Source organism: Marmota marmota, unplaced genomic scaffold (genome assembly GCF_001458135.2).
Source record: "Marmota marmota marmota unplaced genomic scaffold, marMar, whole genome shotgun sequence".
Taxonomy (NCBI): Eukaryota; Metazoa; Chordata; class Mammalia; order Rodentia; family Sciuridae; genus Marmota; species Marmota marmota.
Window position 1 is genome coordinate 17,576,657 of NW_026000196.1, and position 22,440 is coordinate 17,599,096.

Genomic DNA, 22,440 nt, shown 5'->3' on the forward strand with positions numbered 1-22,440 from the left:
AAAATTATTTTAGTATGATAGTGGTTTTTCACTTATGTTTAAAATAAAGAGTTCTTCCCTTTTAGAGATACACCATAACAGACTTAGTAGTTAAACCACACAGTGCCTGACATATTCTTAAAAAATTACCTGTGGCTGGGGAGAGTAGCCTGAGGAGGTATTTAGATAGCATAATATTGGCTTTGAGTTGATTGTTGAAGTTGGTGATTGGTAGTAGCAGTCATAGTTCATTATGTAGTCTTTCTACTTTTGTATATGTTTGCAACTTTCCAAAATAAACAAAAAGCTTATACTGGGGCTGGGGATGTGGCTTAAGCAGTAGCATGCTCGCCTGGCATGAACGGGGCTCTGGATTCTATCCTCAGCATCATGTAAAAAAAAAGATGTTGTGTCCACCGAAAACTAAAAAAAAAAAAATTAAAAAATTCTCTCTCTTTCTCTCTCTCTCTCTCTCTCTCTAAAAAAAAAAGCTTATACTAAAAGTTATGGCAGGGCTGGGGCTGGGGCTGAGCCGTAGAGTGCTCACCTCACATCACATATGTGAGGTCTGGGTTTGATTCTCAGCACCACATAAAAATAAATAAAATAAAATAAAGGTATTGTGTCCAACTACCACTAAAAAATAAATATTTTTTTAAAAGTTATGGCTATTTTATCTAATGATTGCTGAAGCAATAATAATACCAAAATAAATTTGAGTGAGGCCTTACAGTGTTTTCCTCAATATCCCTGTAAGACAGGTAGGAAATAGGGACATAAGCATATACTGATTTTGTAGATGAAAAATCAGTCTCATTATAGCCAGGCTACTTTCTCAGTTCATGTAAGAAATAATAAAGCTGAGGCTATAATCACAAGTCTTTGGACTCTGCATTTAGTAGTGTTTCCTGAACTTTATCATTGCCTCTGAGTTAGATCATAGTCTTTCTCCATAGCTTGTTTTTTTAAATATATATGTATATTTTAGTTGTAGTTGGACATGATACATTTATTTATTTATTTATTTATATGTGGTGCTGAGGATCTAACCCAGTGCCTCTAACAAGCTAGGCGAGTGCTCTACTGCTGAGCTCCAGCCCCAGCCCCTCATAGCTTGTTTTCATAGGAGAAAAAAAGTAGATTTCAATGCTCAGAAAGTTGAATCATAAAAATACTCAAAGGGCATTTTACAAAATGAGAGTTGAAACCTGTCTGCACTTGTCATCTTTGTGTTTGGCCTAGACAGCATTTCTTTGGCTCCCTGGGTTATCTTGTCCAGACAAGAATCAAAAAATAGATGATAAGGCCAGACAGCCCACAAATGCAGCCAAAAGTCTAGGTGGCAAATCTTTTGTATCTCAAACATTTATTGACATCTTGAGTCTGTGCCAGGCACTATGCCAAGCACATGTTATCACATTTTTATCAAGATTTTAACATTTATTTTAACAAGAATATGAAGTTGATACTATAATTAGCCACTTCTTGCAGACCATTGCTTGATTCTCACAACCCTAAAAAGTAGATAAGATAAATACTAAAGGAAACTGGTGCTGAGTGAGATCATGTAAGTCACCAAGGTTATTAAATAATAATAATCAGATGCAAGAGTGCAACCCAAGTTTCACAGTTTTCTGGACCAGTTCTACTCAGGTTTCATCACACCATACCTGAGGTTTTCAAAGTGTGCACCAGGGATCCCTGAGGTCAGAATATTTTTATAACACTAAAACAGTGTTTCCCCCTTTGGCTCTCATTCTCTCACAAGGCTGCAGTGGTAAATTCTAGAGGTTGCATGACATGTGATCATATTGTTGTTCTGAATGAAACTACACTGGTGAAAAGTGTGTTCATGCAGTCTCATATTTTATAAATGTCTGTTTTAATGTCTAATACAGTAAATGTCTGACTAATTAAGTTCTTGGGATTTTTAAGAGAACATGGAATCCTGGATGGAGAAGTTTGAGAACTACTGCACTTCATGGATGATAACATGAATAATGATGTACTTGCTGATGCAATTTTACATGGTTTATTTGGTTACTTCTTATTCCCAGGAGAGGCTTATATAAACATAATTGTGGGAGGGAAGGAAAAACCACTAGAAAAATTCAGAAATTGATCCATTAGGCAAAGCTGGTAATAGTAGGAGAAGAAGGAACTGCAGAGTGAAATCAGAGAGAAAATGGGCAGTGTGGATTTAGACCAATGGTGAAAGAAGCTGGTGAGGCCAGGTGGGGCAGGATGGGACTCTGTAGTGGGAGAGGTAGAATGGAGCAGGCAGTGTACCTGTGTGGTCAGGCAAGGGTGAGTTAACAGCCACCTGGAGAGTCCTCCCTCTGGCACTGGGTATTCTTTCTATAAACCTTGGGTACTTTGGAGTTGCTTCTTATTATTAGATGGAAATGCTTACTTTAAAAAGAAAGATGTCCAGGTAATATGGAATTTAAATTTTTTAAAGGACCCTCTGTGGACTAAAATCTTGAATGCTGTGGCATGGGACACAGGGGTTACCACTAAAGGAAATAATCATGGAAACAATTAACTGAGCTCAGGGTGCTCAGAGATTAATGTATTTAGACATTATGGAGAGCACCAACAGGATTTTCTGTCTGTTGGAGAGTAATTTGTAAGAGGTTAAAAATGTTAGGAAATACAGGTTTCCTGAGATTTCCAAAATGTCTGGGCTAGTACCTCAGGCACTGATTTCTGAGGTACATTCCAGAAATTAATAGAAAAATTAATAGAAAAATAGTAAAAATTAAACAGCTTGGCATTTTACCTTCATCTATTTACACAGTTCATAATCAACTTTCAACAGTTATCTGATAGAATAAATTTGTGATATTGCTAAATAAGATAAAGCTTAAATTTTACTTGTGGGTTCACTGTTTCCTGAACATATTAGATAATTTCCTGCTTTGCATCTTTGCTTTATGTGAAAATTCCATCCCCAAATCCTGCTTTCTTTTCTTATGGAAACTCAACCCATTCTTCAAGGTTCAGATAAAAAGGTTTTGTCTACTCTGAAAACCTGTTGTCTAATGCTGCTGATATGCTGACACCCCCCTCTGAAGTCCCAGAGTACATCTAAACGTGACCATGAACCTGCTGGTGTACAGTCCTGAATCGCTGGAGTGGAATAACAATAGGTATTATGCCATTATGGGTAATGGTCAGGTCTCCCCAGTCAGCTGGTTAGGGCTAGGGAACAGGCCTTACATGTTTACTTCCCTCATAAAATCTACACCGCTATACACTCTAGGATAGTACTCCATGCTGAGATCTTCAACATGAACCTCTGTATGACCTGACTGACTGGTTAAGGTAACTTGAAATTCCCTTCTCTAGCCTGAACTCTGTGAACATCTTCCAATGGAGAGCACAGCCCAAATGTTTCCAAATTTCTAAATGTTACTCTGTGTAGGGTATGCTCTGCTTGGTGAGAAGAAGGCAGGAGGTGGCAGGCGCAGTATGAGGCAGCAGAAATTATATCAGAATAGGAGAGAGAAGACTTGAACACAACAGCTCCTCAGACAGCTAGGTAACTTTGAGCCAGTTCCTTAAGCTAGATGGATGTGCAGTTTCTCATTTCTCAAACATAATAAGCCCCTGTTGCTGGGAGAATCAAACACACTTTCATAAACTGCGAGGCACTATAATGCATAAGAAATTTCCAGAGAATTTCACTGGAATATGATTCAGCTCAGAAACAGAGAATGAGTCCCAGCCTGGGCACTTTAAGATAAAAATCATCTGTTAGCAATAATGAATGAATGTCAGAAGGGAAAAAGGAGGATGCCATATGAGACCTGATCTACTATGCCCTTCTTTGTGGTGATGAGTTACAGATATCCTTTGTGTCAACCTGACATCAGTGGCAAAGCAGTAACTAATTTTTCAAAAGCTAAAAACCAGAGAGAAGCCAGTTAGAAATAGCAACGCCATGCACGGGAGTCACTGCAGGAAAGGCAGTATAAGCCTTTGACCAGAAAGAGGGTGTTTAGAGACACCCTGAAGAATGGATCTGTCCCTCTAGACACTGGCCAACTTACAGTTGGATTACAGACCAGGAATGTATAGAGAAATTAAATGAAGTCATTGAAGTTTTGCCACAGGCTCCAGTTATTTATTTGATTCTTAATTTGGCCAGTCATTTATTTTAACATCAAAATAAAATTACCTGGTAGAAGTCACTAGAAAATGTAAAGGCCTTAAGAAAGAAACAGGCAGTGTCAAATGTGGTAGCAGACACAAACCAACTAATATACATTCATCTGGATATAGAGAAGAGGAGATAGTACGAGCATTGATTGAGACCACCTTATGGGGCAGTTTCTGCCACCAAGAGAGTGACCCAAAGTGCTACAATATGAGGGGGGAAACACAGCAGAACTCAAAGGAAAGAAAAAATAAATCCAGTGGAGCCTCCCTGCCTGGAGACTATTCTAGGTAAACCATGCTTGAGCCCCAGCCCATCCTGACCCTCCTGCTAAGTCATCTGGGATCCAAGAGGCACAGGCTGTGCAATCCACAGGCAGGGCTGGGCTCATGAACTAAGTCAGACAGAAAGAGGTCCTCACAGTTAGTGTCCTGAGAAACACACTGGGATATGTTCTGAGACCTCCTTTCCTCCTATTATCATAGTGACTGGAAACAGGAGAAAAGCCTGTGACCTAGTACCAACCTCAGCTCTAGAAGAGACAACACCAAGTAAGACATATCTTACCTCTTATCTGTTTTTTTTTTTTTGGTATTTATTTTTCTAAGTATTTAGTGTCTCCTGTCTACCTTAGAGAATTCATAGCTGGTTCATTTCAGAGAGTAGGGAATGGAAGTACAGAAGGGAAAGGAGCAGGCATAACACTCTGACATAACAGAGCTGGTTTGAACCCTTCCTCCACTCCAATGTTAGTATCCTAAGAGGACTACTCTGCTCCACACAATTCTGCAGAACTGCAACAGCTTTGATCATCATTCTTACCAGGCTTCCTGAAATTTCTTCAACCTGCAAGGCCTCTCTTGATTCCGCCGACTCCTAAACCATCTTTCCACCTGGCGCTCCGTCAAGTTACACTTCTTTGCCAGTCCATAAATATCAGTCTGAAAAAAGATGAAACAAAACAATGAGTGATAAAGAACAGAATCAGATAGGCAGGCAGTTAAAAGACAGTGAGCTTGGGTTATAAAATCTTGTATATGAGGGATAAGAGACCTTCTGCCATGAGACCGTGAGCCAGGGAATTTATCTCTTTTGCTTATGGAATTACTCACACACACACATCAACAAAATAAAACAAACAACAGAGAGAATGTCAGTAGCCTAGCTGTTTTACTGAGAAAGACCAAATCTTCCTAAGTCGGTAGCAATCCACATGTTCAAGTTTCATTCGTGAGCTCATTCACTCAGCTAAAAGTTATTTAGACTTGCTAGGCACCAAATAGAGTAGCACAGTTTTAAATGTCAATCAAACCCAATATTCTGATTTTTCCTGTAGGAAAACTGAAGCCTTTTAAGCATTTTAGTGACTGTCCAAGAGCTAAAATTCATAGCAGAGTGTTGTCAGGGACTTAGATTAGTGTGCTGTTACTTTACATGATATAATAGTTTTAGAAGGTAATTTAAGAAAAACAGGTGCTGGTCATTTACTTTCACATTTAATCAGATATACAGCTCATTTCAAACTAATCTGATCTATTTCTAATTATTAAAATAATGATTGAGGGAGACTGGAAGATGGTGACGAATAGAGTGCATCACCCCCATGTACTCGTCACTGCGCAGGTGAATAAAGAGTTAGAACGGCCAAAAGCTATCTTGTTAGGAATTTCCAGCAAAATTGGGGTGCACCAAAACCTAGAGGAAGGATTTCCATCACCCAAGGATCGGTTACTGGGGCTCAATCGCGAGTGAATTGTGTGCCCGGAGATTCAGGCTGATTTATCAGTGGCCCGCCCCGCTGCTAGAGACTGTGGCACACCGAAAAACGGCGTGTCAGCAACGCAGAGGATGTGCAGATGCTGTGGGTTCCTGCTGGCTGTGCCCTCACTGTGCTTTGGGCTGAGTTCTGGGTTTGAGACGGGGAAGGAAGCGGTCCAGTTCTGTCCTCCACACCGAACAGCCCACCGAAGAAGCAAGTGGCCACCATCTTGGAGAGCTGACATCACCATCGCCAGTTTCCGACAGATCACAGCAAGTTCAGCGATAAAACAGGTGTGTGCCATTTAGCCCATCTCCCATACAGCGGGAAAATCGCATAAAATATCTCCCAGGCTTTCTGGGGGCGTGATGAACAGGGTGAGAGTGAACAGAGGCGTGGGGAAAGGTAAAGGCACCTGACCTCCAACTCCCCCCTCCCACCAATGGTGAAAACGAAACCTGTCTCGCCAGCTCTCGGAGGAGTGGCTATCGGAAGGAATCAAAACAATAGGGGCCGGTTCCCAATAGCTGCACTCCACATCCAGGAAACTGCAGGCCCAGAGTGTAGCTTGAATTTCCGAGAGGTATCACACTGGGGAAGGCCTGGCTGGCAGGAGAAGCGACGAGACTACAGACCAGGAATAAAACTAAGCTAACGGGTTTTGAGAGACACGGTGGGGGGGGGGTGAGGAGGGAGCAGCCTCACATGGATTGTTTCCTACAGCCAGAGGGCAAAATCTTGGCCCGGAAGGCACAGCACCACCTACTGGAAGCGAAGAAAATAGAAGCTTAACAGTGTATTTTTTTTCTTTCTTTTTTTAATTTTTTAATCTTAATTTTTTAAATTATTTTTTAATTGTAATTTTTATTTTACTGCATTTTTTTATCATTTCTTTTTCTTTTCTATTCTTTTCTCTTTCTTTCTTCTCTCCCTCTCTATTTCTTGATTTGCTTCCTTACCTTTTCCCCATCTTTCCTCTTAAGCATGACCACCCAGATTACGTATAACTTACTAAATGCAAATAGATGAATACTACAAATCAGTCTATAGTCCGCCTAAGCCCTTAACTACCCCCAAGTACTCCTGTCTATTCTCTTGTTAATATCTGCCTGCAGTTGAGCAACCCCCCAAAGAAGCTAACATATACTAACTTCCATACCATCAAATCACCCGACCTCAACATAAAATCCTAAGTTCAAACCTCAATTCTCTATATGCCATCAAAATCTGTAGGCCGTTAATGAAACTAATGAATTTATCTTAAATCACAATTAAATCCAACATCTCTAAACATTGTCTCCAAACACAAAGAAGAGATATTGGAACTATAAAAACCAAAACAAATTTAAAGGAGAAAACAGAAACACAGCAGACAAACAGAGTTGGAAAATAATGTGAGCACCAAGAAAAAAGAAGGGAAAAAAGGATTACAAACAATGCAGGACAACTTAAATTCACAGGAGAACCTAGAGGCATCAGAAAAATGGACAGAGAAAGAACTCAAGGCATACCTAACTCAGATGGAACGGAATCTTAGAGAAGACATTAGACACCAACTTCAAACAATGAAAGTATATTTTGAAAACGAATTACATAAGCAAATTCAAATGGCAAAAAAAAAACACCCAGGAGATAGAGATTTAAAAAAAAAAATCAAACAGTAATCCTAGAAATGCACGAAACCATAAACCAAATTAAAAACTCAAACGAGAATATTACAAATAGACTAGATCAAATAGAAGTCAGAACATCAGATAATGAAGACAAAGTTTATCAACTTGAAAAGAATATAGTCAACACAGAAAGAATGCTAAGAAATCACGAGCAATCCATCCAAGAGATATGGGATGTCATAAAAAAACCAAACTTGAGAGTCATTGGGATAGAAGAAGGTATAGAGGTTCAAACCAAAGGAATGAACAATCTATTGAATGAAATAATCTTAGAAAACTTCCCAGATATGAAAGATGGAATGGATTCCCAAATCCTGGAAGCCTACAGGACCCCAAACATACAAAACCATAATAGACCAACTCCAAGACACATAATTATGAGGATATCCAACATACAGAACAAGGAGAGAATATTAAAAGCTACAAGAGAAAGGAGGCAGATTACATTTAGGGGTAAACCAATTAGGTTAACGGCTGAATTTTCATCACAGACGTTGAAAGCGAGAAGATCCTGGAACAATGTATTTCAAACGCTGAAAAATAATGGATTCCAACCAAGAATACTGTATCTAGCAAAATTAAGCTTCAGATTTGACAATGAAATTAAAATATTTCATGATAAACAAAAGTTAAAAGAATTTGCAGCCAGAAAACCAGCACTGCAAGGCATTTTGAGCAAAACACTACAAGAAGAGGAATTGAAAAACAGTACCCAAAACTCACAGTGGGAGGTAACTCAGTAAAGGGAAGAAAAAAAATAACCAAAAAGCAAAAACTAGCCATATTAAAATAAATAAATAAGTAAGCATGACTGGAAGTACAAACCATATATCAATAGTAACCTTAAACGTTAATGGCTAAAATTCACCAATCAAGAGACATAGGCTAGTAACCTGGATTAAAAAAAGAAATCCAACAATATGCTGCCTTCAGGAGACTCATATGATAGGAAAAGACATACACAGGCTGAAGGTGAAAGGCTGGGAAAAATCATACCACTCACATGGTCCTTGGAAGCAAGCAGGTGTGGCCATACTCATATCGAATAAAACCAACTTCAAACCTAAGTCAATCAAAAGGGATAAAGAAGGACACTGTATACTGTTAAAAGGAACCATCCACCAACAAGACATAACAATTATCAATATNTGATGTGGGAGGGAAAGGGAGAGAAAAGGGAAATTGCATGGAAATGGAAGGAGACCCTCATTGTTATACAAAATTACATATAAGAGGTTGTGAGGGGAAAGGGAAAAAAAGAAAAAAATAAGGAAGAGAATTAAATTACAGCGGATGGGATAGAGAGAGAAGATGGGAGGGGAGGGGAGGGGGGATAGTAGAGGGTAGGAAAGGTAGCAGAATACAACAGTTACTAATGTGGCATTATGTAAAAATGTGGATGTGTAATCGATGTGATTCTGCAATCTGTATTTGGGGTAAAAATGGGAGTTCATAACCCACTTGAATCTAATGTATGAAATATGATATGTCAAGAGCTTTGTAATGTTTTGAACAACGAATAAAAAAAAATAAAATAAAATAATGATTGAAAAATATAATGACAGTTTATCCTCTGGAAAACACTAATCTATAGGCTATGATTTTAAATTAGAAACAATATGGATGACGAATTAGTTCAAAGGTTACAAACTCAGTGGTCAACTAGGGCCAAACAAAACAAATTATCAAGTGGGCCAGATCCATTTCATAATAAATAGGATTTTAACACAGGTATGTTTTATATGTTATACTTGGGGCAATAGTCTTTATTTCAGACAAATAAACATGTAATTTTTTGAAATTACAATAATTCCTAGAATTTTATCAATATAAGAAAAATTTTTTTCCTTTTTATTATACTGTGAAAAAATTAAAATTGCCTAAAACTGACCCTCAGTTTTGGCACTGAGGAAATGAGCAATAACTATGTGGATGCAGCAAATAGAAAAGCACATGTCACATCACTGTCTGATGATTCCAGAGACAAAGCAGTCAGAGGATGTTGATGTGAAACCAATGTGTTTTAAAAATGTGGATCAATACCCAGAGGAAAGGTTTTTGTCTGTTTGTTTGGGTACTGGGGATTAAACCGAGGGTCACTCAATCATTGAGCAACATCCCCGGCCCTTTTTTATATTTTATTTAGAGACAGGGTCTCACTGAATTGCTTAGGGCCTCATTAAATTGCTGAGGCTGCATTTGAACTTGTGATCCTTCAGCCTCTAACCTATTGGGATTATAAGTATGCACCACCATACCCAGCCCCCAGAGATAAATTAAAGCCAGTAGCAGTGAACACTGTGAGGCCATACAAAGCCTGACTGCAGGCCAGATGGCTGAATACCCAGCAGTCTGTAACCAGCCAGATAGCTTTTGCTGTATCATCTCATAGGATTCATCGAATCATTCAGGGCACAGAACAACAGCAGATAAAGTCATCAGAAGCTACCACACTGAAGGCCTGGAAGAGGACTAATTATAGCTTAATATCCCTACCAAACTTAATAATCTTACCTTAATATCCCTACCTAACTTAACTTGATCTGAAGAGAGGGAAAGAAAAACGAAACAAAAACAGGATACAGCCCATATTAGTCTGTTTCCTGTAAAGTACACCCTCTAATCTTTTTTAGGTCAAGGGTTGGCTTATTGCTGTTTGTTTTATTCTTCTGAGGAAATAGAATAGGCAACTATTCATTAGTGCCTACTACTTCTGGGCATTGTGCTAGATGTTGGAGATCTAAATGAATGAGACTTCCATGGGCCTCCTCACAAAGTATGATAAGGATGTCAGATGATATCACAAGGAATTATAATAAAATAGTATGAGTGCTGAGATAGAGAAAGATCAGGGTACATGGGACTTTACTCCATGTAGGCAGTTCCTGGAAGTCTCCCTTCAGCTAAGCCCTTAAAAGTGCCCCAAGGAAAAGATGAGGAAGCCAGTGTCCTGCAGAGGAACCCACATGTGTGGTCATGGACAGATGAGAGCAGGGAAGCCTTGAGAAATGTAGTCTCCTAGAAGGGGAGGAACAACTGAGAAGAGGGTAGAAGGATGTAGCTAGGGTCACTTAGGAGGACTTCACCTGGAATTTACCAGATTATAGGCTGCTTGTGTTTTAAAGTCTCCCTCTTATAGTGTGTAAAGAATAAATGAGCAGGACGGAGACTGGAGGTGGAGATGAAGTTCATGCTGCCCTCCTAGGCCTCTGCTCTTCACAGTAAGGGTCTAACAACCGAGGCTGGACAATATTGAAAGTATGGGGGCAGTAGAACCTGGTGGGAAGGGCAGCAAGGTGAAAATAGAGGACCCTGTCCTCTTGCCCCCTAGCAGCACAGTCTCCAGCTCTACATTCTGTCTTGGGAAAAATGGCATAGTAATGAGGCCATATGCTTCCAGCCTCCCAGGAACAGCCTCCTAGGATCAAGGGATGGGAATAGGCTATGTCAAGGATCGAGTGCTGTGTCAGTGATAGAGATTTTTATGGCCAAACACAGAAAGGAGAGCATGGACTGAAAATTATTTAAGAAAAAAGTATTATTTCCTTCTAAAATAATTTGAAAACATTATTGATCCCCAAGACAGATGATATAATTCAAATCCTATTACGTGGTCCATAATAGGACACATTCTCAAATGCTGCTATTCTGTATTCTATGTGTTCTGAGAGTGAAAGCGCTCTGGGTCTAACTTTACTGTTTTAAACATTTCACTCATTCATTCAAAAATAATCTCTCCTTACTAGTGTCAGGCACTATTCTAGGCATTGGAGATCTAGCATTGAGCAAAAAAACCTTAAGTTCTCACTTTCATTCTGGAATTTCCCCAGATCTTAGAACAATCCAACTTTGTTATTATCCCACCACTTCCATGAATATCTGTTTAATGTATGAATCTAAAAGATAATAATTGTATATGATTTGAAGGCTTTTCATTTCTTGTTTTTGAGTAGAGATGAACCTAATTAGAAGTCAGTCTTAACAATACTGGCCTCATGCATGACAATATTATTGGGTGAGAAATCTTGCAAGCAAAAGTTTCTAGAAGTATTTAATTAATACATGAAACAAGCAATTATTGAACATGTATATGCACAGAAAATTGGGCAAGATGTTATTGGAATGGAAACAAGCACAATTAAGTGATCAGCAATATGCCCTTGGTATAATTTGAGTTGAAAGACATGTTTTAAAATGCTTCTGTAGAAATCAGTAAATGATAAATACAAAATTAATGGTATGGACTACAAATAATAAACAATGACCTTTACTGAGCATCCACTATGCGCCACACACTATTCTAAGCCCTTGTGTGCATTAATTCCGTCCTAGAAGAACCTTACGACAGAAACATTATCATCATGCTCAATTCAAAATGGAGAAAACTGAGGCACAGAGAGCGAAACTAATCTGCCTATCGTGGCACACAAGGTCTGCAACAAAACTGGACTCTGGTCTGCTCAAAGCCTGTCCTCGCAATCATGCTTTCAGCTTCTCTGTTACATATTACTATGAACATGGTAATGACTAGAGAGTGGAGGGAAAGCATCACAGGCAGAGCCTTGAGGAGACGTAGTGTGGCCCCAAGGAAGAGCAATGAATGGGGCCAGGTTCCTGGCTGATTGCTTGTGGTAGATTCACCCAGATTCTTTGAATCTCATGTCTCACCTGTAAAATAAACTGCACTAGGTGAGGCTTTTGCTCTAAAAATGTTTGAATCCATGGATGAATCAATCTAGCCAATGGGAACTCATTGACCCAGGAACTGGCTCCTTGACCCAGGAACTGGCTTTAGGTCAGTCTTCAAGTACCACATTTTTTAAGCTCTCTTCCAGATTTGTTCCAGATCAGTTCTGATCATGTTTTTACTAAGGAAAAGGCTAGATAATAAGTTCCATTGTCACTATATTTGATCAATGGCAAAAAAATCGATCTGTTGGTCAGAGATGTTGGTCTCTTCCAAATCCTTCTCCAAACATATCTGATCAAGCCCCAACATACCTTTCTATGCAGGGAGCTGAGCAGAGCAACAAGAGAAATAGCTGTAGTAGATATAAATGAATTCATAGGATTGAGGACCCTCAGAGAATCTATCTGTCCTAAAATGCTGTTAGCATATACTCAACTTTAAAAATGACTTATGAAAGCTGTCTGCATTAATCATGGAGGGTGTGCCACTTTATTTATTTTTTTTTTGTGGTACTAGGCCTCAGGTATGCTGACCAAGCACTCTATAACTGAGCTACACCCCCAGTCCAAGGGTGTGCTATATTTGTAGAAGTTCCATTTCATATGTCATTTTAACTATGGAAATATAATGAAAATGTAGTGAACAATAGACTAACCTGGATACTATTTATTACAGCTATTAATTAATTAAACATTTCAGAGCCAGGCATAGCAGTGCATGTAATTCCAGTGGCTCAGGAGGCTGAGGCAGGAGGATCCAGAGTTCAAAGCCAGCCTCAGCAAAAGCAAGGCACTAAGCAACTTAGTGAGAATCTGTCTCTAAATAAAATACAAAATAGGTCTGGGGATGTAGCTTAGTGCCCCTAAGTTCAAACTCTAGTAACAAAATAATAATAAAAATAAAGATAAAAATTTCAGTGATATATAAAAATTCATTACACATCAACACTTGAGAAGGAAACCTTGTAGCAGGCACAGTGGTGGGCACCTATAATCCCAGTGACTCAGGAAGCTGAGGCAGGAGGATCACAGGTTTGAGGCTAGTCTCAGCAATTTAGTAAGACCCTGTCTCAAAAGAAAAAATACAAAGGGCAGGAAAGTAGCTCAGAGGTAAAGCATCCCTGCATTCAATCTCTAGTATAAACAACAACAACAAAAACACTGTATTGTGAAGAGAACTATGACTTTCTTGAAAATTCATCTCTAGAGATAAGCAGCAGCACAGCATATTTTTAAGTATGTCAAGGCCTTGCACAAAATAAAAGCACTACTCATGACCCCATGGACACTTTCATTATGTATGGCATGTGTCTTCATGGTGCCACAATCATCAAAAGTGTCCAATAGGGCTTCTTTGCTCTGATGATTCTCTTTCTCGATAAGAATACTTTGTATGTATTTCCATTAAAAATTAAATTTACTATTAAAAATTAAACTGTGCTCTTTACATCCAACTCATGGTACTGACTGTTAATTCTCAACACTATGGTTGACAACATAGTTTAACTATTAACATTTGATATTTTAGATTGTAATATGTATTTGTAATTTGATATTATCCTTGGGATGCTGTATAAACTGTCAACAGAGCAAAGAAATAATCCAAATGAATCAAATCCTTTGCTGATCAGCTGGAAGAGGTATCTTGCACAAACAAGGTAAACCATGAATGATGAACCACTAAGAAAGGAGATCTTTAAATCCACAAGCAAAGAATATGTACTTACTTGTGATGGTTGCCTTGTGGAATGCTTGAAAAAGTTCTCTAAGGTGGTATTTGGTGTAATTTTTTTAACTTCCTTTTGAATGCCAAATGTTTTTGCTAGAGGTGTAGCAACAAACCTACAAAAATATGAAAAGAAATTAAGCTCAATATCTCAGAATGAATCCACAACAATACCAGAAAACTAGAGCTGTAACTTCAGATGCTCAGGGAAAAATCCATCATTTGCTTGTGTTGTGCTATAGTTTGGATGCTGAATGTCTCCCAAAGATCCATGTGTTACTTTGGTTCTCAGGTGGCACTACTGGGAGGTACTGTGGATTTCTAAGAGGCAGGACCTGGTGGGAGGTTCTTAGATAATTGGGAATATGCTCTTTTGCTTCCTGATTCATGAGGTAAGCAGTTTGCTCCACAATTTCTATTTGATTCTTTGTTATAATTTATATTTTCTTACTTTACTGACATTGTTGATTTGATAACATATTGTTCTCATACTTTCATTTAGTTCCTTTTTAACTCATCTGCATTTATTACTCTTTAAAGCAGAATATTGACTTGGGTACTAAACATTTCCATTCACAAGCCTTACTGACTTTCTGATTGAACTGCTTTGTAACACTCCTAGGGAGGGTTAAGTTTTGTTCCTCTCAATAATTTTATTTGGAAAACAAGCCCTGGAGAGGCCAGCCAGTTGTTTCAGTTTAACATACCTGGTTCTAGAGCACTAGTATATGCACAATGGCATAGAAAGTTTAAAAAGTGGAATCTAACGAGATGAAACTCAAGCCATTTTAACAAATATTTTTCTTTTAAACATAGAGGTCTATCTTGGAGCACTTTAGGAACAAAAGATTTGGTCTGGTCTACTAGGGATACAAGTTGGTAGTGAACACTTTAGACCACAAAGTTAATGATAGGTTACATGTTTTAGAACATCTCAACCTGTTAAAAAATAAGCCAATGTGAAACTAGAAAAAGCATTACTAGCTCTGCGTTAGTGCCTAAAGCATCACAGTATCACTTAAAAGTATAAAGAAATCTTATCTTCCCTCAAGTAGTTATTGTCGTGCCATACAGACTGTTTGATAAATGTTAATTAAAAACAAAGAACAAAAAAATCCTTGAAAACATCAGGAATGAAGGTGAAGTAGGGGACACATGTATGAGTGGTTCTTCAGAAGCTTAGTCTACTTCTTCCATGCGCCATGTGTCATCGTCTCCTTCCAAGCAAGCATCTCTTCCGTTTTACAGCAGCTCTGGTGTCATCAGCAGTGGAGTCACCCTCATCAATACCTAGACCAAATTTTATCATCCTGTAGATCCTGTTAGCATGGGTCTTGGGATCTTCCAAACTGAAACCAGAAGACAGGAGTGCAGTTTCATACAGCAAGATGACCAGATCTCTCACAGACTTATTCTTATCAGCCTCTGCCTTTTGCCTTAAGGTCTCAATGATAGAGTGGTCAGGGTTTATCTCCAGATGTTTCTTCACTGCCATGTAGCCCACTGTAAAGTTGTCTCTCAGAGCATGAGATTTCATGATTCTTTCCATGTTTGCTGTCTAGCCATACATGCTTATGATGATACAGCATGGGAGGTAACCAATCAGTTTGACACACCACTTTTTCAACCTTTTTCTCCAAGATGTCCTTCATGAACTTGCAGAGGTTTTCAAACTTTGTCTTTTTCTCTTCCTGTTTCTTCTTCTCTTTTTCATCCTCTGGAAGCTCCAAGCCCTTTTTTGTGATGGACACTAAAATCTTCCCCTTAAATTCATTCAGCTGTTGAACACAGTACACATAGATGGGCTTGATCATATAGATCACTTCCAAACTATGTTTCTGAAAATGCTCCACAAAGACAGAGTTAGCTACCTAGTCCCTGGTCTCACCTGTGATATAGTAGATGTGTTTCTGGTTTTCCTTCATTCTGGTGCAATAGTCCTTGAGAGAAACTATCTCATCCCCAGAAGCAGATATGTAGTATCATAACAGCTCTGAATACTTCTATCAATTTTGAGAGTCTTCATGTATTCCAAACTTTACATTTTTAGAAAACTACTCACAGAATTTTTTTAAATATTTTTAGTTGTAAATGGACACAATACCTTTATTTTGTTTATTTAGCTTTTCTTTCTTTCTTTCTTTCTTTTTTTTTTTAATGTGGTGCTGGGGACCCAGTGCCTCAAATGTGCTAAGCAAGCAGTCTACCACTGAGCCACAACCCCAGCCAGATCATAGGATTTTTTGTAGTTCTCTTTATCTTCTCCAGTTCAATGAACAGTTCTAAGCATTTTTTAACCAAATTCTTTCTGATGACTTTGAAAATTTGGCTCTGTTGCAACATTTCATGGAAAATATTTAGAGGAAGATCCTCGGAGTCCACCACTCCTTTAATGAAGTTCAGATATTCAGGGATTAGCGTCTCACAGTTATCCATGATGAAAACCCTGCATACACACAACTTAATGTTGTTGTTGGGTGTTTGAGAGACTCCCCACTGAGGTTAAGTTTCCATCTCACGAGAACATCACGGAATTCCTTACCCCTCCCCCTCCTCTCTGAAGGGCGCCAAGCCCAAGAGTGCCAAATTCAAAAGTTTTCTTGACCAATCCCCATAGGACACAGTGTCCGCTGGCTGTTCCTGAGTCTCCCTACCAATCAGCACCTGCTACCTCACCTAGGCAACCCTTCTTAAGCTGAAGCTTACAAGTTCACGCTCTCTGCCCTCTTCCTCTTCTTTCTCTCCTCTCTGCTTTCTCTCTGCTCACCTCCTCTCCTCTCTGCTCTCTGCCTCTCCTTTTCTTCCCTTTTGGGCAGCCCTACAATAAAATCTCTTGTTTGAATCTCGTCTCAGGTGAGTCACTTGCCTTTCAGTTGTTCTTTTTCTTTCTGTTTTCAAAGAGGTCAAAAGGAGCACATCTTGGGACAAAAAGAAGAGCCCTGAATTCCAACTGTCCTTCAGTGGAAAAATGCTTCACTGCCAAGTGATCTCCCCAATTGGTCAAACTTTCATACTCTTCATTAGTGATACTGTCAGGATTTCTGTCCAAACAGGCTTTGTTTTGTTGAGTTCTTCATGATCAATGTACTTCTCCTTAATCTTTTTATTCTTCTTCTTGTCACCATCCTTCTATTCTTCTTCTTCATCAGAACCAACATCTTCATCTTTAGGTTTGTCATCAGGCTCCATTTCTTCTTTTTCTTTTCCTCCTCTGTATCTTCTTTTCTTCAGCCTCATCATCACCGACTTCTTCATCACGTTCCTTCTCCACAAAGAGAGTAATGGGGATAGCCAATAAGCTGGGACTGCTTCTTCACAATCTCCCTTATTCTTCTCTCCTCCAAGTACTGAGTTTGGTCTTCTTTCAGTTGCTGGGTAACCTTTGTCCCATGACCCATTGGTTCCCCTGTCTCAGCCCTGAGAGTGAAGGAGCTTCCGATGGGAATCCCAGGGATACTGCTCATCATCTTTGTATTTGATGATCACAGTCACTTTCTCAGCAACCAAATATGCAGAATAAAAACTGACACCAAACTGGCCAATCATGGAGATGTCTGCGCCAGCCTGCAAAGCCTCCATGAATGCTTTGGTCCCAAACTTGATGATAGTACCAAAGTTATTGATCAAGTCAGCCTTGATCATTCCAATTCCAGTATCCATGATCATGAGGGGTTGGTCTCGTTTGTTTGGAATGAGATTAATGTGTAGCTCCTTCCCAGAGTCTATCTTACTGGGATTGGTCAACCTTTCATATCTGATTTTGTCCAGGATGTCTGAGGCTTTGTAAATCAGCTCCCACAAGAAGATAGATCTCTTTGTTTGAGTAGAAAATGTTGATGATCAATGATATCAACTGAGCAATCTCTACCTGAAGGCAAAGGTCTCCACCTCCTCCTCCTCCTCCACATGCTGGTCTTGGGTCTGGGTCTTCTCCGGCATCTTGGCTGGTGATGTCATGAGCTCCACGGTATAGTAACACCAGGACACTGAAGCAATTCTCCTTTAATTCTTAAGTATGTTTTTTTCTAAAATTTTGAACATGTTTAAAATAGCTGATTTAAAGTCTTTGTCTAATAAGTCCAACATGTAGGCTTTCTCAGGGACACTACATTTTCTATATGTAGGACATAAATAAATAAATTTTTTATTTCCTCATGTGACTCCTAAGGTTTTGTTGGAAATTGGATGTTAAATACTGTAAAGTCACTACTCTGGAAATCAGACTGCCCTCCCTTCTCAGAATTTTTTGATTGTTTATTTTTATTTGCTGTCGTTTAGTTACTTTTTAAAAACTAAACTGTGAACTCTGTATTCTTTGTCATGTGTGGGCACTGAAGTCTCAATTAGGCTAGCTTAGGAGTCAGTTAATGATTAGACAAAGATTTCCTTAATGCCTAGAAACATTAAGTGGCTGTGTGCGTGTTGGGGCACACCTTCAGCATTCAGCAGGGCATATAACTATGCCCTAGCCTATGCTCACTATTTACACAGAACCTAAAGGTCATTCAGAGGTGAGAGTTAGGGCTTTCCCAGGTTTTCCCCAAGTCATGGGCATGTCCAAATCATAACACTTAAAAGTGGCCTTCTGGATTGTCAAAAATATTGCCGTCCCTTATGGACACTTCATTTCTCAGCTTTTCATGTTAAGCTTTTTCACTAGACTATAATTTGCTCTGATTATTATCAATTGTGTCACAAAGGTATGAAACTAATCAATTGCCACAGATTATTTTAGATTAACATCCCCAAAGAAAAGGCCTTTTCACTGGGTGAACTCTGAGTCAGGTCTAATAGGGACAGCCTTCTTAGAAGTGTCATCCAGGGAGCTACCAGGCAGGTCAGATAGTGAAAATTCCCTAGTAAGATGCTTTGAAGGAGCTCCAACTCTGTTCTGTTCCCCTCACTGGCTTTTTTAATGAAGTATTTGCTCAAATCTTTTGCCCATATTTAAAATCAAGATACAATTATTGAGTTATAAGATTTCTTCATATATACTGAAATTAAGTCCTTTATAAGATATATGTTTTACATATGATTTCTCCCCATCTGTGGCTTGCCTTTACATTCTATTTACATTGTCTTTTTCTAAAAAAAAATAATTATTATCCAGGCATGGTGATGCATACTGTAATCCCAGTTATTTGGGAAGCTGAAGTATGAGGATCACAAGTTTGAGGCCAGCCTGGGAAACTTAGTGAGACTTTGCCTCAACCCAAAATAAAAAGGACATGGAATATAGCTCAGAGGCAGAGCGCTTGCCTAGCATGCATGAGAACCTGGGTTCAATTCCCAGTATCATGAAAAATAAATAGTTAAATAATAATTATTAAGGCATTCTTATATATCATATAATTAAACCCTTTCAAGTATATAAATTAATGACTTTATAGTAAATTTACTAAATTATACATTACCATGAATCATTTTTAGAGTATTCCCATCACCCCAATATGATCCCTCATGCATGTTTACTGTTCCTGGTTTCTTCTTGAACCTGCCCTCGGAAACCACTTATTTATTTTATATCCTTAGAGCTTTGCCTTTTCTGGATATTTGGTATAAGTGGAATCATATAATATATGATCACTTGTGTCAGGCTTCTTTCATTGCTTGGCAGTTCATCTATGCCATAGCACTTATTTGTAGCTCATTCCTTGTTATTGCTGACAAATAACCCAAGGTATGGAAACACACTTGTAGTGTCTTTTAAAGAACAAACATTTTTAGCTTTTTCTTAAGAAAAACAAATGCATATATATAAGCTTATCTTCTTTCTTTTTATTTTTAGTTGTAGATGGACACAATGCCTTTATTTAATTTATTTATTTTTATGTGGTGCTGAGGCCCAGTGCCTCACACGTGCTAGGCAAGTGCTCTACCACTGAACTACAACCCCAGTCCCTAGCTAAGACTATTCTTATACTTAGATGTTCTTAACAGCTTCATTTGTGATAGCCCCCAAAGTCTAAACACAAATTTATATCAATTAATTAAAGCATAAATAAATTGTAGAATGGTATATCCATATATTGAAGCTAGTCAACAATAACAAAGAATCATTGATACGACAACATGAAAAAAATTGCAAAAGCATTGTTAAATGGAAGAATTCAGATACAAACAACTATAATCTGATTCCCTTTATAGGAAATCCTATAAAATGCAAAATTACAGCGACAGAAAGCAGATCAGTGATTATCAGGGGACAGTAAGGGATTAACTGAATAAGAGGTAAAGGGAAGTTTTAGGCTGATGGAAATCTACACCATAATCATGGTGATGGCTGCATGATTGTATTTATTGGTCAAAATTCACTAAATTTTGGATGAACTATATGTGAATAAAACCTTGATAAGCTGATATAAAATAATGGGATATCTCTAAAGTTCCTTCAGTTCTGATAAAAGTTTAGTTTCTACCAGGTTTATTCTTTTCTAGTACTTATTTAGGAGAGTTTCTGTGTTTAATTAAATTCAAGACATTTAAGTTAGGAATGATCATTTAACCCTTTATTCATTTTTTAATATCCATGGGAGTTGAATGAAAAAAATCTCATAAGATAATGGGATAAAGTGTATAAATCTGTTCAACTTCCAGATGGACTAAGGTCCTTTGGAAATGGCCCATGAATTTCAGAGACATATAAAAACAAGCTAATTATGCACCAGATGTACACAGAAATGTGGATAGAGTATAAAACACTGTGCTGAATTTTTTTACAAAAGAATAAGGTCTTAGTGCCATTCCATTTATGTCAACTAACCACACATGCATGTAAAGCACATGTTTTCCTTGGTCACACAAATAAAGGACCATCAGATGCATTGGAACACAGCAGGGAGAATAGGAGTATGGAATGAAATGAAAAGGCAATTAAGGAAAAAGCAATTTAAATCAGTCAAAAGAACTCTTATCCAGAGAAATATCAATGTGTTATGTCTCTGAGATTTGAAGAATATTTTTAATTAATTCCCCTTTGGCATAAAAGTGCCCCCCCTCCAAAAAAATCAACTCAGAGAAACTAAGATATCCTTAAAATTAACTAAATCTCAAAAAATTTATTTGACAGGATTTTGGAAAAATAATAAAATTGGCTCATTTTTCCAACCTATTAGTTGAAATTTTTTATTGGTGAAAACACCCATTGTTTTTACTAGTAAAATAACAAATATGAATGGTTTCATATGGTAGTGTTCTCAATCACTCAATCTCAGTGCTCTCTCTTCAGATATTAGAAATGAAAAAATTTGGAGGGACAGAATTAAATTTATGCCATCAGGGAATGAAACCAATTTCAAAGCCAAATGAAGTAGAGATTTCTTTCTAGAAGATCATTTGAGAGATAAGTATAACAAGCTATAATACTGATATGAGAATCAAAGATATATAAAATCATCAGTTTAAACAAGAAAGAGAAATATGGTCCTCTTTATCAGTCTTAAGAAGAGAAATAGCATTTTTAATAGAACAGAGAAAGTATATAAATACAGTAATCTAATTCAGTTCTAGCCTTTCTTTTCAAATAAATATAGAAAATCAATCATCTGCCAAGTGTGGTGGCACATACTTACAATCCCAGTGGCTGAGGAGGCTGAGGCAGGAGAAACACAGTACAGAGCCAGCCTTAGCAATTTAGTGAGGCCCTAGGTAATTTAGCAAGACCCTGACCCAAAATAAAAAATAAAAAGGTCTGGGGATGTGGCTCAGTGATAAAGTGCCGTGGGTTCAATCCCCAGTACCAAAATAAATAAATAAATGGGGGGGGGGAATCAATCAATCAATCACCTTACATTAGTATAGATAAATAAGAACAGGTACTTGATTAAAAATCTGTTTCAAAAAGGGAGAGTAGAATGAAGCACATAGTAACTACTAGATAAGCTGAATTTATGCTAAAAGGGAAATTTTAAGTCTTAGCTCTAGTAGGGAATTCAGAGATTAACTTGCCTAAACTTTCATTTTATTGATATGGTAGGATAAAAGCCAGAGTAAGGAAAATGAGTGATATACTTCTTTCATGTAAATGATTCCAACTTAGGTTATTTAGCAGGAAATGAGTCCCTTAAGTTCTGTAGTATTGCAGAACTGAGACTGTAAAGATACCCCATTCCGACATCAGTCAGCCCCTCTTTGTCTAACACTAGTCTTCCAGCAGCCAAAAGCTTAGCAATCCAAGATTTCTCCCTTTATTTTCAATATTCTTTTATATAATAAAAGAAAGGCAGCACTAGGCAAATATTAAGTATGGCAAATTTAAATATTTCCATAAACAGATAAAGTAGCCTATTGGCATAAGATTGACTCCAGTCCCTAAGGATTCAGAGGCTCTATGAGCAGGGTTGTTCAGAGTTCCATATATGAGAACAAAATATCTGAAGCAATGCAAGTCTCAGATAGCACTCGATTCTAATGTGCCAATTTTGATACTATTTCCATTTTACACAGCCAGTAA

General features: G+C 38.1%; 1 protein-coding gene and 1 pseudogene across 6 annotated transcripts in view; both read right to left on the reverse strand.

Annotated features, from left to right (window-relative positions):
• Window positions 1–22,440, reverse strand: part of LOC107148465 (ceramide synthase 3) — a 162,091-nt gene that overhangs the window by 67,362 nt on the left and 72,289 nt on the right. For all 6 annotated transcript variants that reach the window (XM_015493126.2, XM_048790357.1, XM_048790359.1 and 3 more), the window contains 2 exons: window positions 13,990–14,104; window positions 4,964–5,082 (listed from right to left, as the gene is read on the reverse strand). In XM_015493126.2, coding sequence (XP_015348612.1) covers window positions 4,964–5,082; window positions 13,990–14,104 — 234 coding nt within the window. The remainder of the gene's footprint in view (window positions 1–4,963; window positions 5,083–13,989; window positions 14,105–22,440) is intronic.
• On the reverse strand, window positions 14,495–18,801 carry LOC107148466 (annotated as a pseudogene).